The sequence below is a fragment of the Panthera pardus genome, unplaced genomic scaffold (assembly GCF_024362965.1).
Source record: "Panthera pardus isolate Hobbes unplaced genomic scaffold, ASM2436296v1 HiC_scaffold_15, whole genome shotgun sequence".
Lineage (NCBI taxonomy): Eukaryota > Metazoa > Chordata > Mammalia > Carnivora > Felidae > Panthera > Panthera pardus.
The window spans coordinates 12686707-12700548 of NW_026526710.1; the positions used below are offsets into that span (position 1 = coordinate 12686707).

At 52.9% G+C, this 13842-nt stretch overlaps 1 protein-coding gene across 1 annotated transcript in view; it reads right to left on the reverse strand.

Annotated features, from left to right (window-relative positions):
* SSH1 (slingshot protein phosphatase 1) overlaps nt 1-13842 on the reverse strand; it is a 62213-nt gene that overhangs the window by 45844 nt on the left and 2527 nt on the right. Inside the window, 1 exon segment of the mRNA XM_053902115.1 lies at nt 11583-11623. Coding sequence (XP_053758090.1) covers nt 11583-11623 — 41 coding nt within the window.

Here is a 13842-nt window from a genome sequence, read left to right on the forward strand (position 1 = left end):
CTTATTTCAAAAATTTCCACTTATTTGGGTGTGGGGAACATATTACTTGTAATTATTCTTTACAGACAGGTGATAAAAGCACTTTTTTTTTTTGTTTATTTTGAGGGAGAGAATGAAAGCGGGGGAGAGGGAGAGTAAGGAAAAGAGAGGGAGAGAACTCCAAGCATGTTCCACGCTGTCAGCACAGAGTCCCACGAGGGGCTCGAACCCACGAACCGTGAGATCATGACCCGAGCCAAAACCGAGAGTGGATGCTCCACCGACTCAGCCCGATAAAAGCTTTTAAGACCACTTTATCAGTCATTTTGCCACCGGCACACTTCACGGCCTTCCTCTTTCATCTTTTGGAGGCTTTTCTACCCTCACGGACGCAGATCTCCGCCTGCCTTGGGATCTTTTTCCCTCCCTGCATTTTCCGGGATGGAGGCAGCCTTGCTTCGGACGCAAGGCAGTGGAGAATGATGGGAAACTCCGCTCTTCCAGTTCCTCCTGGTCTATGTGTGCCCAGAGTTTGAGGGCCTCGTGCACACACAGCCCTGACCCATGTAAAACCTAATTTTAGCGTTTTCCTGCTTGAGACCACACTTCTGAAACAGCGGGAGGCCAACCTGCCCATGCGAGCCTTCCATTGTGAAAGGCACATGGAGTCAGGATGCTGCCGGCCTGCAGGATGTGACTCAGCATCCTGTTTTCAATGTTTGGAACCAAGCGCTGCCGCTGACCTCACCTCTCCAGACCACAAATACCCAGGTTAATTGGTGGGATGGGCCCACAGCATCAACTCCCTCTGTGGGCCTCAGGGCCAAAACCTAAGACAACCTGCTTATCCGCCCACCACATTGGGTCTGGCAGAAGAATTCTTCAGAGAGGAACCGACCTGGTGGTATGTTGAGGAATACCATGAATCAAGCAGACGATCTTGTTTTCTCTCTTTGCTCTGACTACTAGGAAGCTCAACGTCAGATCTATAGCCACACTCTGGTAACCGTACCAACATCATGCCATGCATTCCACATCCACATCTCCTGGCTTCACCTTCTTTTCCCCCACTGTCTCTATATCCCACTTGCCTCACTAATTTTAAATTATACTGTTTTCTATGAATTTTATTACACGGTGTTTCAAATCCCCTTTGGACAGAGCTATGGTAGACATAGCATACACACATTGCCTCTGGAGGTAAGGGTTGTTTTGTTTTTTGTTTTTAGCAAGACTCCCCAGCATTTAGCACAGAGGCTAATATATAGATGCTAAATATATATTGCTTGAGATGACAAATAAAGCAAATAACTCAAAAACTGTCTCTGTTACCAGGTTGCCTCGCAAGAGATACTCCTCCCTCCCACCCTACAAGGTGGGGTCTGGAAAGGGGTGCTAGGGCCTTAGACAGCAGGCTCCTTAGGGATCCCTCTTGCCGTGTGGTTCAGCGGCCTCAACCCCAGACTTAAAGAGCCACTCCCAAACTGCCACCTGCAACAGACCAGGCACAGAACAGGCAGGGCCTGGACATCTAGGAAACGACAAGTGATATCCAGAGGCGGCAGCCGGCCTGGCTGTCTCCAAACCACATCCCTCCCTTGTGGGAATTTCGACTGGACCCAGATTTGGGGAAACACACCACGAGAACTCTTGCCAAGTATGGGCCAAGCCTTGACTGGGACTTACTTCTGCCAGGGCACGGGGGCCCCCAGCAGGGAGAGCATCAGACATTTCCTAATACCAAACAACCATGTTCTTTAAAACAAAGTCTTTTTAAAAATAACTTCAAAAGTAGCCGAAAGGATAGATGGATGGAAGGAAGGAAAGAAGGAAGGAAGGAAGAGAAAGAAAGAAAGAAAGAATGAAAGAAAGAGAAAGAAAGAAAGATCTGTAAAAATAAGGGCACACCAGACAGGATGCTTCCCAGATAGGTCTGGTACAAGGTTCAGCGGAACTTAGAAGGGAAACAGGCCAAGTGTTGACTGTTTCTCCTCTCAGATTCCACTTGGTTGACCTTTTGGTCTTTTGTGGTGAAACTGGGCATCAGTGGAGGAGAAGAAGGTCAGGACAGCAGCTGGAGGGGCTGGTACTCACTACCATCAATGAAAATAGCAGCTAAAGAAACAACAACAGAAAACAGCTCCCATGTGTCCGTCAGTATCCGCAAGGACTCCCCCCACCCCCCTCCCCCCCCCACACACACGGTACAAGACTCTCCCTAGGCCTCTCGAGGGCCCTGAGAGTGAGGAGGACTTTTCCTCGGTTTCGGGGAGGGCAGGCAGCTGGGTGGCAGGGCCCGTCCCCTGATCCAAAGGCCCTGGGGGACCTCTGCAATCTACATGGCAGCCTGCCATCTCCCGGGGATTCTGGGAGGGCAGCGAGGCTGGCCAGCTGGCTTCCCCATCGGCACACCATCTTGGCCGCCGTGGGAGTTGTCACAGTACCGACCCCATCTCGAAGTGGGACTCACAGACACGCCCCCACCCCAGCCCAATTACTGCCATGCCTTGAAAATGGCTCCTTCTGACTCTGATTAATCCTATTTTGATTAATTCTGTTTTCTTACTGCAGCCTTCCTTGAAGCAGAACGACTTGTTTTGGATGTTCTCCTAGTCTTAGGAATTTTCTAATAAGTTGTTCAAATCCAGAGGTCTGTCTACGGCACGACGTACGGGCCAAAGGCGGGTTCTGGAGGCGGGAGTGCTTTCCTTCCAGCCCGCTCGTGACGGTGAAGTGTGGCTCGCCCAGGGCTCTGCTGAGGAGCGGGTGGGTCCAAGCAAAGGGCCTACTTTCTCCCAGAGGCCACGCCGGTGTTCTCCATCTCAGGGTCAACCATGACCCTGACACGGCTAGGCGCCCCACAAATACATGACCTTGCCCTCAGTGCCGGAATAAAGGAGAAAGCGGGCAGTCTGTTACAAGTCTAGAGCAAACGATTAGAAGTACGGAGCACCACGGGAATAGGCCGTACTCTAATCTTGTCTCATCACTTTACCAAGGAGTAAGTGGGGGCCCAGAGAGGTTTAGTGACCTGCCTAAGGTTGCACAGCAGACGACACATCTCAGGACAGAACCCAGGTTTTCTGACTCCCTCTCAACAGCCGTGTTCCACTTACCGTAAGGGTGGCTGCCAACACCAGCGTCCTCCACGAAGGAAGAGCTGGCTTGAGCACTCGCAGTGTGCCCACGCGCTCCCGGGTGCGCTCGGCGTGTGGGAAGAATGAGACCAGGGCCCTGTGGCATTCTTTTGAAGTCTAAGTACTGGTGTTTCGAAAGTTTAATGAAACCTCCTAGGCTCTGAGCAAAATTCATTTTAAGTTAACCTTAATAGTAAGTTTAATTAACTTCCAGCAGAATCAAATTACCTCTTTTCCTCTGTCCTCGTTTGTCCCCTCTCGAGGATGAGTTTTCTTTCTTTTTTTTTTTTTTTAATGTTTACTTATTTGAGAGAGGGAGAGAGTGAGCATGAGCAGGGAAGGGGAGAGGGGGAGAGGGGGAGGGGGGAGGGGGAGAGGGGGAGGGGGAGGGGGGAGAGGGGGAGAGGGGGAGAGGGGGAGAGAGAGGGGGGAGAGAGAGAGAGAGAGAGAGAGAGAGAGAGAGAGAGAGAGAGAGAGAGAATCCCAAGCAGGCTCCACACTGTCAGCACAGAGCCCAACACAGGGCTCGAATTCACGAACCGTGAGATCATGGCCGAGCTGAAATCAAAAGTCGGACGCTTAACCTCCTGAGCCCCCCAGGCGCCCCTCTAGGATGAGTTTTCTAACAGCAACAAAAATTTAACACGTACTGAAGGGCAAATTCTGATTTGAAAATCAAATGTGCCGACACACCAGGAGTAACACCTGAGTTAATCTAAAGGGAAGAGCAGGACAGTATAATGGTCACAGGATTTTAAGTTCGTGTACTCCAGTGTTTAAAACTGGGGGTCAGTGGGAAGCTACCAACTATTAAGCCGGGGGTGGGGTCGGGGGAGGACAGGAAAGGCTGTGCTCAACACAAAACTGCCTGTCTCCTGTGAGGGACCCGGCGGAGCAGAAGGGACACGGGATTCTGAGTCACAGAGACCCGCATTCAAACCCTGGTCCCGGACTCCCACCTGCCTTTTCCGAGCGCCGTTTCCTGGTTTCCTAAAGCGGGGCAGCAGCCGCCCCGGAGGCTGCGGTGACAACAGCACAGGGTTCCAAACCCAGAGCCTGCACCTGCCGGCACCCAGTAAACAGAAGCTGGGACTGGTATTCCCCCGGTGCTCTGCCCATCGACTGCCTGGTGACTGCCTGGGAAGGGGATTAGGTCACAGTTCTCACTCTCAGTGCAGCTCAGGGGGACCTGCGACTTGCGAAATAAAGCACACAGCTCATGGTGAGACCGCTAAGGTCCAAGTGGGAAGAAGGGCTACAAAGCCATGGTTCCTCCGGGGAGTGGGGGGGACTCCTTCCTCTCTGCCTCCTGGTGAGAGATCCAAACCACGGGCAGGAGGGCCCGTAGGGATGGCTCCTGAACTTGGGGGTGGAGGACAGGTTTTGAAGGCAGAGAGACAGGGAGCCTGAGAGAGACTCTACCACTTTGTACCGCGTGAAATTAGGCCAGTTAATGTCTCCAAAGCTCTCCCTGCAAACGGGAGACCAAAATGGCGCCTTCCTTACAGGATGTTCGCGAAGATTAAATGACATACTGCACAAAAGGCGACTCGTGGAGTGGAGCACGTGTGAAGGTTCGCTTCACCTCCGTCCCTGCTTCCTTTTTTCTCCTCAGCACTTGCTAACACGCTGGCAACGTGCTAGTTTAGCTTACTTCCTGCCTCGTCTGCCCCAACAGAGCGTCGGCCGTGAGGGCAGGGATGGGTCTCGTTCGCTGCTGTATTCCCAGCTCCTCGAACAGGGGTTGCTGCATAGTAGGTGCCCAATAAATATCTGTTGAATGAATGGCTCGTAAGCAGACAGGGTAGGACAGAGGGGTACTGAGACTGTATCTAACAGTGCCTGCGTTGCCAAACTGCAGGGGGAAATGGCAGGAAAAATCTCTCTGTCCTCAGTATCCTGTGTGTCACCGAGGAGCACTTTGAGTTCCTCCATGTGAAAAAGAATGCAGGAAAGTCAATTTATGAGACTTCGATGGCTCATCCGGCACGCGCCAGGCGCCGTGAGGGTCGAACCCAGGAAGGAAGGCCTTGTCGTGTTGTTCAAGGCCCTGGGCTCAGGCGGGCCTCGCACTTGGTTAGCTCTGCTCCCACCATCTTGAAATTCTTAACCGTTTTTTAACAAAGGCCTCCACAATTTTCATTCTGTACCGGGATCCACAAATTACGTAGCCGGCTCTGCCAGTGGGGGAACATATATGTACTTAAGTAAACACACGACCAAGCAAGTCTCAAGTCCCAAGTCCTGAGGAAGTAGAAAGGAGAGAAAAACGCAAGTGGGGAGGAAAAGGAAGGGCCATGAATCTCTTCCTACAGAAGCTGGCCCCTGAAGGAGAGACAGGCAGGGGGCATTTGCACAGTGTCTACGATGGTGAAGAGGTTCGTGGTGTTATGACATTTAATTCTGACGACAATCCTACAAGCTGCGGACGATCTGGCCCGCTGCCTAGTGAAGTGACAGATGACCGAGGTGGGAACCAAACCCAGGCCTGTCCCCTACAGCCAAAGCTCATGGACAGAGATGCAAGGGTCAGTGCAGTGGTGTTTCAGAGGACGATCATCAAAGTGGAAGTGAATCCAAGAGGTGCCAAGCCTGAAAGCGTGAACAAGCGTGTGGGTGCTGACAGGAAAGGAGGTGGCACTCACTGGCGTGGCAGTCGAAGCCTGCGGGCTCACTGGTGCTCCTGGCCCCTTCCCTCGAGGACCGAACGTCCCTCAGTCGGCATCACCTTGACATAATGCATCCACAGGCCGAGACCAGTGGGCAGAATTCTGAGATGGCCAACATCCCAGCCCCTGATGCAGGTGCCCTGGGTGAGCCCCCATCCTGAGGGTGGCACGACCAGGTAACAGGAGGAGACAGCTGCTCCCGTAATTAGGTTACAATCTACGGCCAAGGTGACGGGGTGGCCACTCCTCTGACTGCATTCCTTTCCAAGATCCCATAGCGGCCAATTCTCTTCGTCGGCCTCGAAGAAGCGAGCCACGGTGACCTTAGCTGCAAGAACAGGAATTCTGCCAAGGACCACATAAGCTTGGACGAGGACTCATACCTCTGAGGAGACCCCTGGCCCTGGCCGACACCCTGACTACCGCACGTGAGACGCCACGCAGAGGACCCAGCTAAAGCACGTCCAGGCTCCTGACCCTAGTAACTGCGAGATGAGAACTGGGAATTGTTTTGGACTGCCAGGTGTGGGGCAGCTTGTTACACAGCAACTGTGAACTGATACAGCAACCTGCTGAAGAGCCAGGGTGCAAGGGAAACTTGACGCCTCTTGGCAGGACTTAACCGGACGGACTATCAACAATAAAGTCCAGGCCAAGAAACGGTGGAGAAAGACAGAGAAGAACCCCAAAGGGTGAACACGCATAAAAGACAGGGTGCTGAATGGAGCCGGGGAAGCACGGTCTGCAGAGCGAGGCCACGGCCACCCCCGGATGCTGTGGGCAGGGGGAGGGAAGGTACAACCCTACTCCGGATGGTTATAAGGAGAGTGGGGTCCTCTGGGGAGCTCCGGGTCAAGATCCAACGGGGAAGAAAGCACGCAGGGAAAAGCAGGGGCGCGGGGAGTCTGCAGTTTGCCACGGACACCAGGTAAGACAGAGAAAACGAAGTCCCACTGCCTTGGCCCGAACGTCTGCTTGGGCAGGCAAGAAAACAAAACGAGAAGGACTCCAATGAACACTTTCATACGCTTGGCTTAGAAACGCTGCATGGAAACAACAACAACAAAAAAACATTCACTCCCGATCCACCCTCTGGAGACAACACAACCATATTCTCTCCCTGGGGCCCTGCCTGGCACACAAGCGCTTACGGCTCATGCCAGACTGAGGCAGCTCCCAGGACGGCGAGGGAGCCAGGAGCCGCCGCCAGCAAAGCCATCTGCTCACCAATTCCCACAGACTGAGCGGCACGGCTTCCAGAAGGGTACTGCTGGAGGCCGGCGGCAGCCTGCGCACGCGGAGGGCAGGGGAAAGGACGCAGGGAACTGGGTCTGGGTTGCTCTGCACCAGTCAGCTTCGTTCTGGGCCCGGGGTGAGCCGCTCCTGAGATGTTTCCCGGGAGGCCTTCAGAGAAACTGTCTGAATCACGACACGGATTCTGCAGCAGGTGCCTTCCTATTTGCATCTCACGGGGACTCAGCCGGGTCACAGGGCATCCACGGCGGCGGCCCTCTGAGGGGCCCCGCGCGAACACAGTGGACACCACACCCGCAGGAAGTCAAGCCCTCTCAGTCTGGGCCGCGAACTAACACTGACATGAACAACAGCTCACGAGGACCAAACGTAGTGATGGTTCTTCACGCCCGTCACGAGCCGGGCTCTGCCTGAGGAGCCCCGCACCTGCTACTCCACAACCCTGGAAGGTCGCAGCTGTATGTGTTGTACGGATGGAACGAGAGACCCGCAAAGGTGTCGTAAAGGTGCGGAGGTAAAGGAGCTCGGCTACCAGGGCAGGAGCCAGGGTCTGAACCTCCGTCTGCCTGACTCCAGACCCCGCGCTGTCCCCTCTGCGCCTCGCTCCTGCTCATACAGGTGAGCGATCTACCGCAGGGTCAAAACAGAGCGCACATATTTAAACTGTTGAAATGTCACGCACAGGCTGAGAACTAAGGCCCTGTCCCTAAGGCAAGCGCCACCTAGGCGGGGGACGAGACAAAAGCACACACACCTGCGAGGCAGGGCGGGTGTGGTACCTGCCGGAGTGGGGCAAGCCACACACATTGGGGGTGGGAGCACGGAGCCCGCCGTGAGGACTGTGGCCAACCGGAACTGGCTTCAAGAAGCAGCATGGCCAGGGAGCGGGACAGAGACACAGCACGTGCGAGTGGGGGGTGGGAGCAGGGGCAGCAGTGGAGGGTGAGGGTGGAAGGCAGCAAAGGTGGGACCAGAGCCAGGAGCCCAGGCCAGGGGCGCTTCGAGATAGTGTCCATCTGACGGCGGGGACGAAAGCCCGAGGGAGGAGGGATGGAGGGGACGACGGTCTGACACAGAGCAGGGGAGGTGTCAGGACCTGAATGATGGTGCCACCAGGGCAAACTGGGGAAGAGGACCAGCTGAGACACAGAAGACCCATCGATGCCATTCAGCCATTTCCTGGTCACGGGTGAGCCGAAGAGAAGTCCATGGATGACCCGAAAGATTAAAACTTTTATACGCTTCTTTTTTTTTTTTTTTTTAGTTTATTTATTCACTTTTGAGAGAGAGAGAGAGAGCAGGGGAGGGGCAGAGAGAGAGAGGGAGACACAGGATCCGAAGCAGGTTCCAGGCTCCGCACTGTCAGCGCAGAGCCCGATGCGGGGCTCGAACTCACGAACCGTGAGATCATGACCTGAGCTGAAGTCAGACGCTCAGGCAAGTGAGCCACCCAGGCGCCCCAAAGATGAGAACTTTCGATTAAAGGTAGACAGAGGGGAGGGGAGAGAGGAATATCCCGCTGTCCCCAGTTTTTCTGCCTGCCGGCAACCCTTCAAAACCAATCTGAAGCACAGAGAAATCCCCTCCTGGCCCAGACGTGCAAACACAACTGACTATTCCATTAATTTTTCTGAGGAGCAAAGGCTTGAAAATGCAAATGAACACATGGATGTCAATGGGTTTCCGTCAAAGCTTAAAGCAGGCCACCACAGCTTCTCCTGTCTGCTACAAGGGTTAGAAAGCAGGATGGAGGGGCGCCTGGGTGGCTCAGGTTAAGCGTCTGACTTTGGCTCAGGTCATGATTTCACAGTTCGTGGGTTTGAGCCCCGCATCGGGCTCTGTGCTGACAGCTCAGAGCCTGGAGCCTGCTTCGGATTCTGTGTCTCCTTCTCTCTCTGCCCCTCTCCCGCTTGTACTCCCCCCCAACCTGCCTCTCAAAAATAAATAAATAAACATTTAGGGGTGCCTGGGTGGCTCAGTCGGTTGAGCATCCGACTTCAGCTCAGGTCATGATCTCATGGTTCGGGAGTTTGAGCCCCGTGTCGGGCTCTGTGCTGACAGCTTAGAGCTTGGAGCCCGCTTAACAGATTCTGTGTCTCCCTCTCTCTCTGCTCCTCCCCCACTCATGCTCTGTCTTTCTCTGTCTCTCAAAGATGAATAAATGTTAAAAAAAAAAATTAAAAAAGAAAGCAGGATGGAGGGGCGCCTAGGCGGCTCAGTTGGTTTAAGCGTCCGACTCTTGATCTCGGCTCAGGTCACGATCTCACGGTTGGTGGGATCGAGCCCCGTGTCAGGCTCTGTGCTGAGAGCGCAGAGCCTGCTTGGCATTCTCTATTCCCCTCTCTCTGTGCCTCTTCCCCACTCACACTCTTTCTCTTGAAATAAATAAATAAACAGTGGAAAAAAAAAAAAGCCAACAGGATGGAGTCGTTGGCCTGAAAATGGGGAGTGAGGCCAAGGTGGGGGAAGAGCGACTGAGAAGGGAACCCGGGAGGACAAGCTCAGAGCCCAGGTCCCCGGCTCCAGGCGAGGGTCCCCCAGGGCTCACAAGGGTGGGTGGCGGGGCCGGCTGGTAACAGCGGTGAGGGATTCCCGCGGGCAGCAGACATCCAGGAGGCACCGCCCCAAGTTAGCGGGGCTCCCCGGTCCCGGCCCTGGCAATGCCTCCAACCAGCTGGTGGCAGGCAGGCTCCCTCACCTGGACAGCTGACTCCTGGACAGCTGACTCCAGCAAACCACGACACCGGTCTCCGGAAAGGCGGCGTCCTATGGTCAACCCAGGTGTTGGAGGCCACAGAGGCCTCGCTTCAAATACAGTACCTGCCGCGTGCAACCCTGGGCCTCAGGCTCCTCCCCTGTAAACTGGGAAAACCCTCCCAGGGCCGGGGAGAGGATTAAGCACGGCAATGTGCAGAGCGGACTTCCCTTCCCTTTGCGAGGTCCGCTCCAGCTCCAAACCGTGCACGGAAAGGGGCCTTTTACTGGCCCCCAGGGCGCAAGCATCTTCAGATCACCGCTGTTTGTGAGTTCTTATGAAGTGAAAGAATTCACGACACTATGCCGTCTGCTAACTAAGGGCGATTTGGAAAAAAAACCCAAAACGAAACAGTAGTTCTTCGTCCCCAAAGACAATCTAAGTGAGAGAGCTAAATACTTTGTCCAGGGCAAGAGCCCCGAAAGAAAGGGGAGGGCTCAGGGGTGGAAGACGTTCCGGCTCCAGGTAAGCGCTGCAGGGAGGCTGGGGCAGGAGAGGTGCCGGCACAGGCTTCCGGGCTGCTGGTCTGGCCCCTCGGCCGGCACTTCCTCCCCCAGACAGCCTCCCAAGAGCCACTTGTACTTCTTCCCCTCTTCGCCTCCGCCTAAGAGAGCCGAGCACGAGTCTGATCCACAACACGGCCCGTTACTGCCCCCAGTTGGGAGTCTGGCTGATTCCAGCCTTGGAGCCCTGACCTCAACCCTGAGCAACCGAATGCCCCGAACACCCCGAGTGACAGAGCAAATCTGTCATCGTCCCCCAGGGGAACGTTAAAGTGAGGGCCCAGCCACTGAAACAAGACATCTCTGGGTTTTGTAGGCTACTGCTTCCCTCCACGTACAATCTTTGGAAATAACGCACGCCACATTAAAAGTGTTTTCTTGCCTTTCGCTCAAAGACACACAACCTTCAGAGACAGGTTAAAAGCATGTTTTTACCACTTCTGTATGTGAGCTTAACCAGAATATCCTGCTCTCCGTAATGAATGGTGGACCCCAGTTTCTGAACACACATTCCCTTTTCCAATTAGTTTTCCTCCTCCTAAGACGAAGCAGACATTTTTTTTTTTTTTTTAAAGACTAATATCCTTGGAACTCTATTTACTTTTTTAGACTCTGAGAGTCAGAGTTTAAGACTGGCACCTTAGCCTAGAATGCATGATATGATAAGAACACATTACAGAAGGGAGTGCTACATCTTCCGTAAACAGAACACCCAAAAGGTGGCCTTGCTTTTTGGCAAAGAAAAATAAAAATGCTTTTGGGGTCTACCAGGGAATACAGCAGCTGGGGACCACAGCTTGAGGAAGTCTTTAAAAAGAGTGTACTGAAAGATTTCTCACAAGCACAAAAAAACCCACCTTGAATTAAACTCAGGGGGTAGGATGCCCGTTTCAAATCAGCAATGTGCTTACCTCAGAAGAACACCTTATCAAAAGCAGGATGGAAAAGTGAGAACATTACCATGACTAGTTTTTTCAAAGGCAGAGGTAAAATCTAGAAGGAAGTTATCTAGAGACGTGCATAACGGTAAAGCAGGAGGGGTAGTGGGATTCTGGCCACGATTTTCCTTCTTTTCTAAACGACGACGTTATTAAAGCTGTTTATAGTTAAACATCTATACAAAAGTTCAAGCACTACCTTTGCAACGTGCTTTGGGCATAATTGTTAAAGCTCTACTGAAAAAAGCTGGTGTGTTCTTTTTCAAGGGTTCTCTCTTTTGGCAAGGGACGAGAGTATTCAGCCTGCTTGGAAGAAAGACTTAGGAATGAAAATTAAGTCCGCTTACCTGAGGTTTACCTTTCGATCTTCATCGCTGCCAGCCTCCAGCTACAGAGAAAGAAAGAGAACGTCACATCACAGACACCACTGGGCAATGAGCCGCAGACACGAGTCTCACATTTTCTGCTCTGATGTCTGAAAAAGATACAGGTGTCCAGGACACCTGGCTCTTTCTACACGGTCGCACCCTTTCCTTGGCAACCCCGCTCCGCTGTCCCTCTGAGTAACTTCCATGGAGGAATTTTCAGGCTTCCCAATGGTTACCCACATTCCTAACACCCCGTCGTGCATGGATTCCTGTTGACTGGACTATTCCTACCTGACGTCGTTCAACACACTCTTCTCAACTTTCCAAGCTTGTTTTGGATCTCACCCTGTTTTTTGAGGGGAGGGGGGGCTATGTTTTAAGAGCATCTATTTCCTCCTTCAACCCAGGCCATAGCTGAGTGATCAACACCATTTTAAGCCCCAACACATGGGTTAAAAAAAAAAAAAAAAAAAAGGAAAAACCATTCCAGGCAAGTCTTTCATGACGGAAGGTGGCCAGGAGCAGCCTGTCTGTCTGTGGGTCTCAAAAGCTCTTGGTGGTTCTCAAAAAGGCTTCAATGTTGAATATAAAACTTTCTAGGCTATCAGTTTATTTATATAAACAAGAGAAATGGACATTTGATATTTTCTAAAAGTTTAAAGGCCAGGGGGGTTAGAATCTGAAAGCAATTAGGACTTACGCCCCGATTGACATTTTCCCCCTTCTTCCCTTCAAGGAGAAAACTGAAATAAGAAAACGACCGCCCCCCGCCCCCCCCCCCCCCCCCAACAACTCTGCACCCCCGGAACCCGCGGACTAGGAAAGAGAAACCTGGAAAGCAGTGATGCCCCGGGAGAGATGTAAGGCTGAACGAGGACAGAGACCAGGCAGAAGACAGCAGTGATGGGAAAAGAGTACGGAGCTCACGAGAGGAAGGGGGCCTGAGTGGCAAGGGACACAGAGCAGAGGTGGTGGTTCCAACAAAGGAGGAGAAATACACCAGAGAGTCCCGGAGTCCCTAAACTCTATTAAGATCCTGTATGTCCGAAGCGGACACTTGTGGCCAGTTCTCACGCTCCCTATGCCACAGAGAAGTGGAAAACTCAGGCAAGCCTTCACTGACCACAGGGCCAGGAGCTTCCGTCCCAGAGCCAAGCGTAAATAACTCACACACCACCACCACCAACTTAGAAGAGGATGTTGGGTCTAACCCGGTGGTCCTCAACCGGGGACAATTTTTCTCAATTGTCCGGGCAATATCTGGACACCGGGCAATATCTGGAGCCTTTTTTGAGTGGATGCTCCTGGCATGTAGTGGGCGGAGGACCGGGTGACGCGAAACGTGCCACGATGCACAAGACATCGAATTTTCTGGCCCAACGTCAGCAGTGCCAAGGTTGAGAAACCCTGATCCGACATCCCCACCCCCCCCCCCCAAAGAAAAAGAGACTGGAGATCTGCCCATAAATATTAGTCACCTTGAACGCTTGTCAAAAATAACAATGTTACAACCCATTCTTGAAAGTTATTGATTTATCCGCTGTTGTGCTTTCTGCTTGTTCTCACAGAGGAACGAGATAAGACTGACAGTAAAAATGACATAAATGAGATAACTGAAGATAGGGGGAGGGGGGGAAATTAAGAGAGGAGAACCGCTTTGCCGGTCAGGCTGAGTTCCCCGTTCCCACGCCGAACGGGCTGAGTCAGGAAACGGCCGCTCGGGGAGTCTCTGACTCAGAGGAGGAGTTGCATTTTGAGCAGTAAGGAAGTGATTTAGGGGTACAGACCTCAAAGCCACTTCATTCTCGGTCGTTCTCTGGGATTCCCAGGAGTGAAATGAAGGCGAGGTAAGGTCAGTTATTCCAGAGAAGAAAGCTGTAGGATGTGCCCAGACAACACGTTAAAGAGGGAAGCCAGCCCTTTTGCAGGAGCTGAGGCCGAAGGAACATCAGAGCAGGGGCCCAGCCGGCCTGGACCCGCGTCTCCTGACTCCACGCACACGCGCCTACTCTCTCCGTATCGCCTCTTGCTTCTTCGCGCCTCACTCCATCTGGGAGAAAGCCTCGCCTTCCAGGGAACATCCCAACCTCGGCTAGTTCACTGGGCAATTAATGGTGCTGCTCTACTAACGGTAAATAAAAGGCGGCTGAGTTTCAGTCTCACGTTTACCGGGTCATTGGCACTTGGTAAAAATAACGTTCTGTGGAACAGTTTTAAATGTGTCTCGTGGAGAGGACCC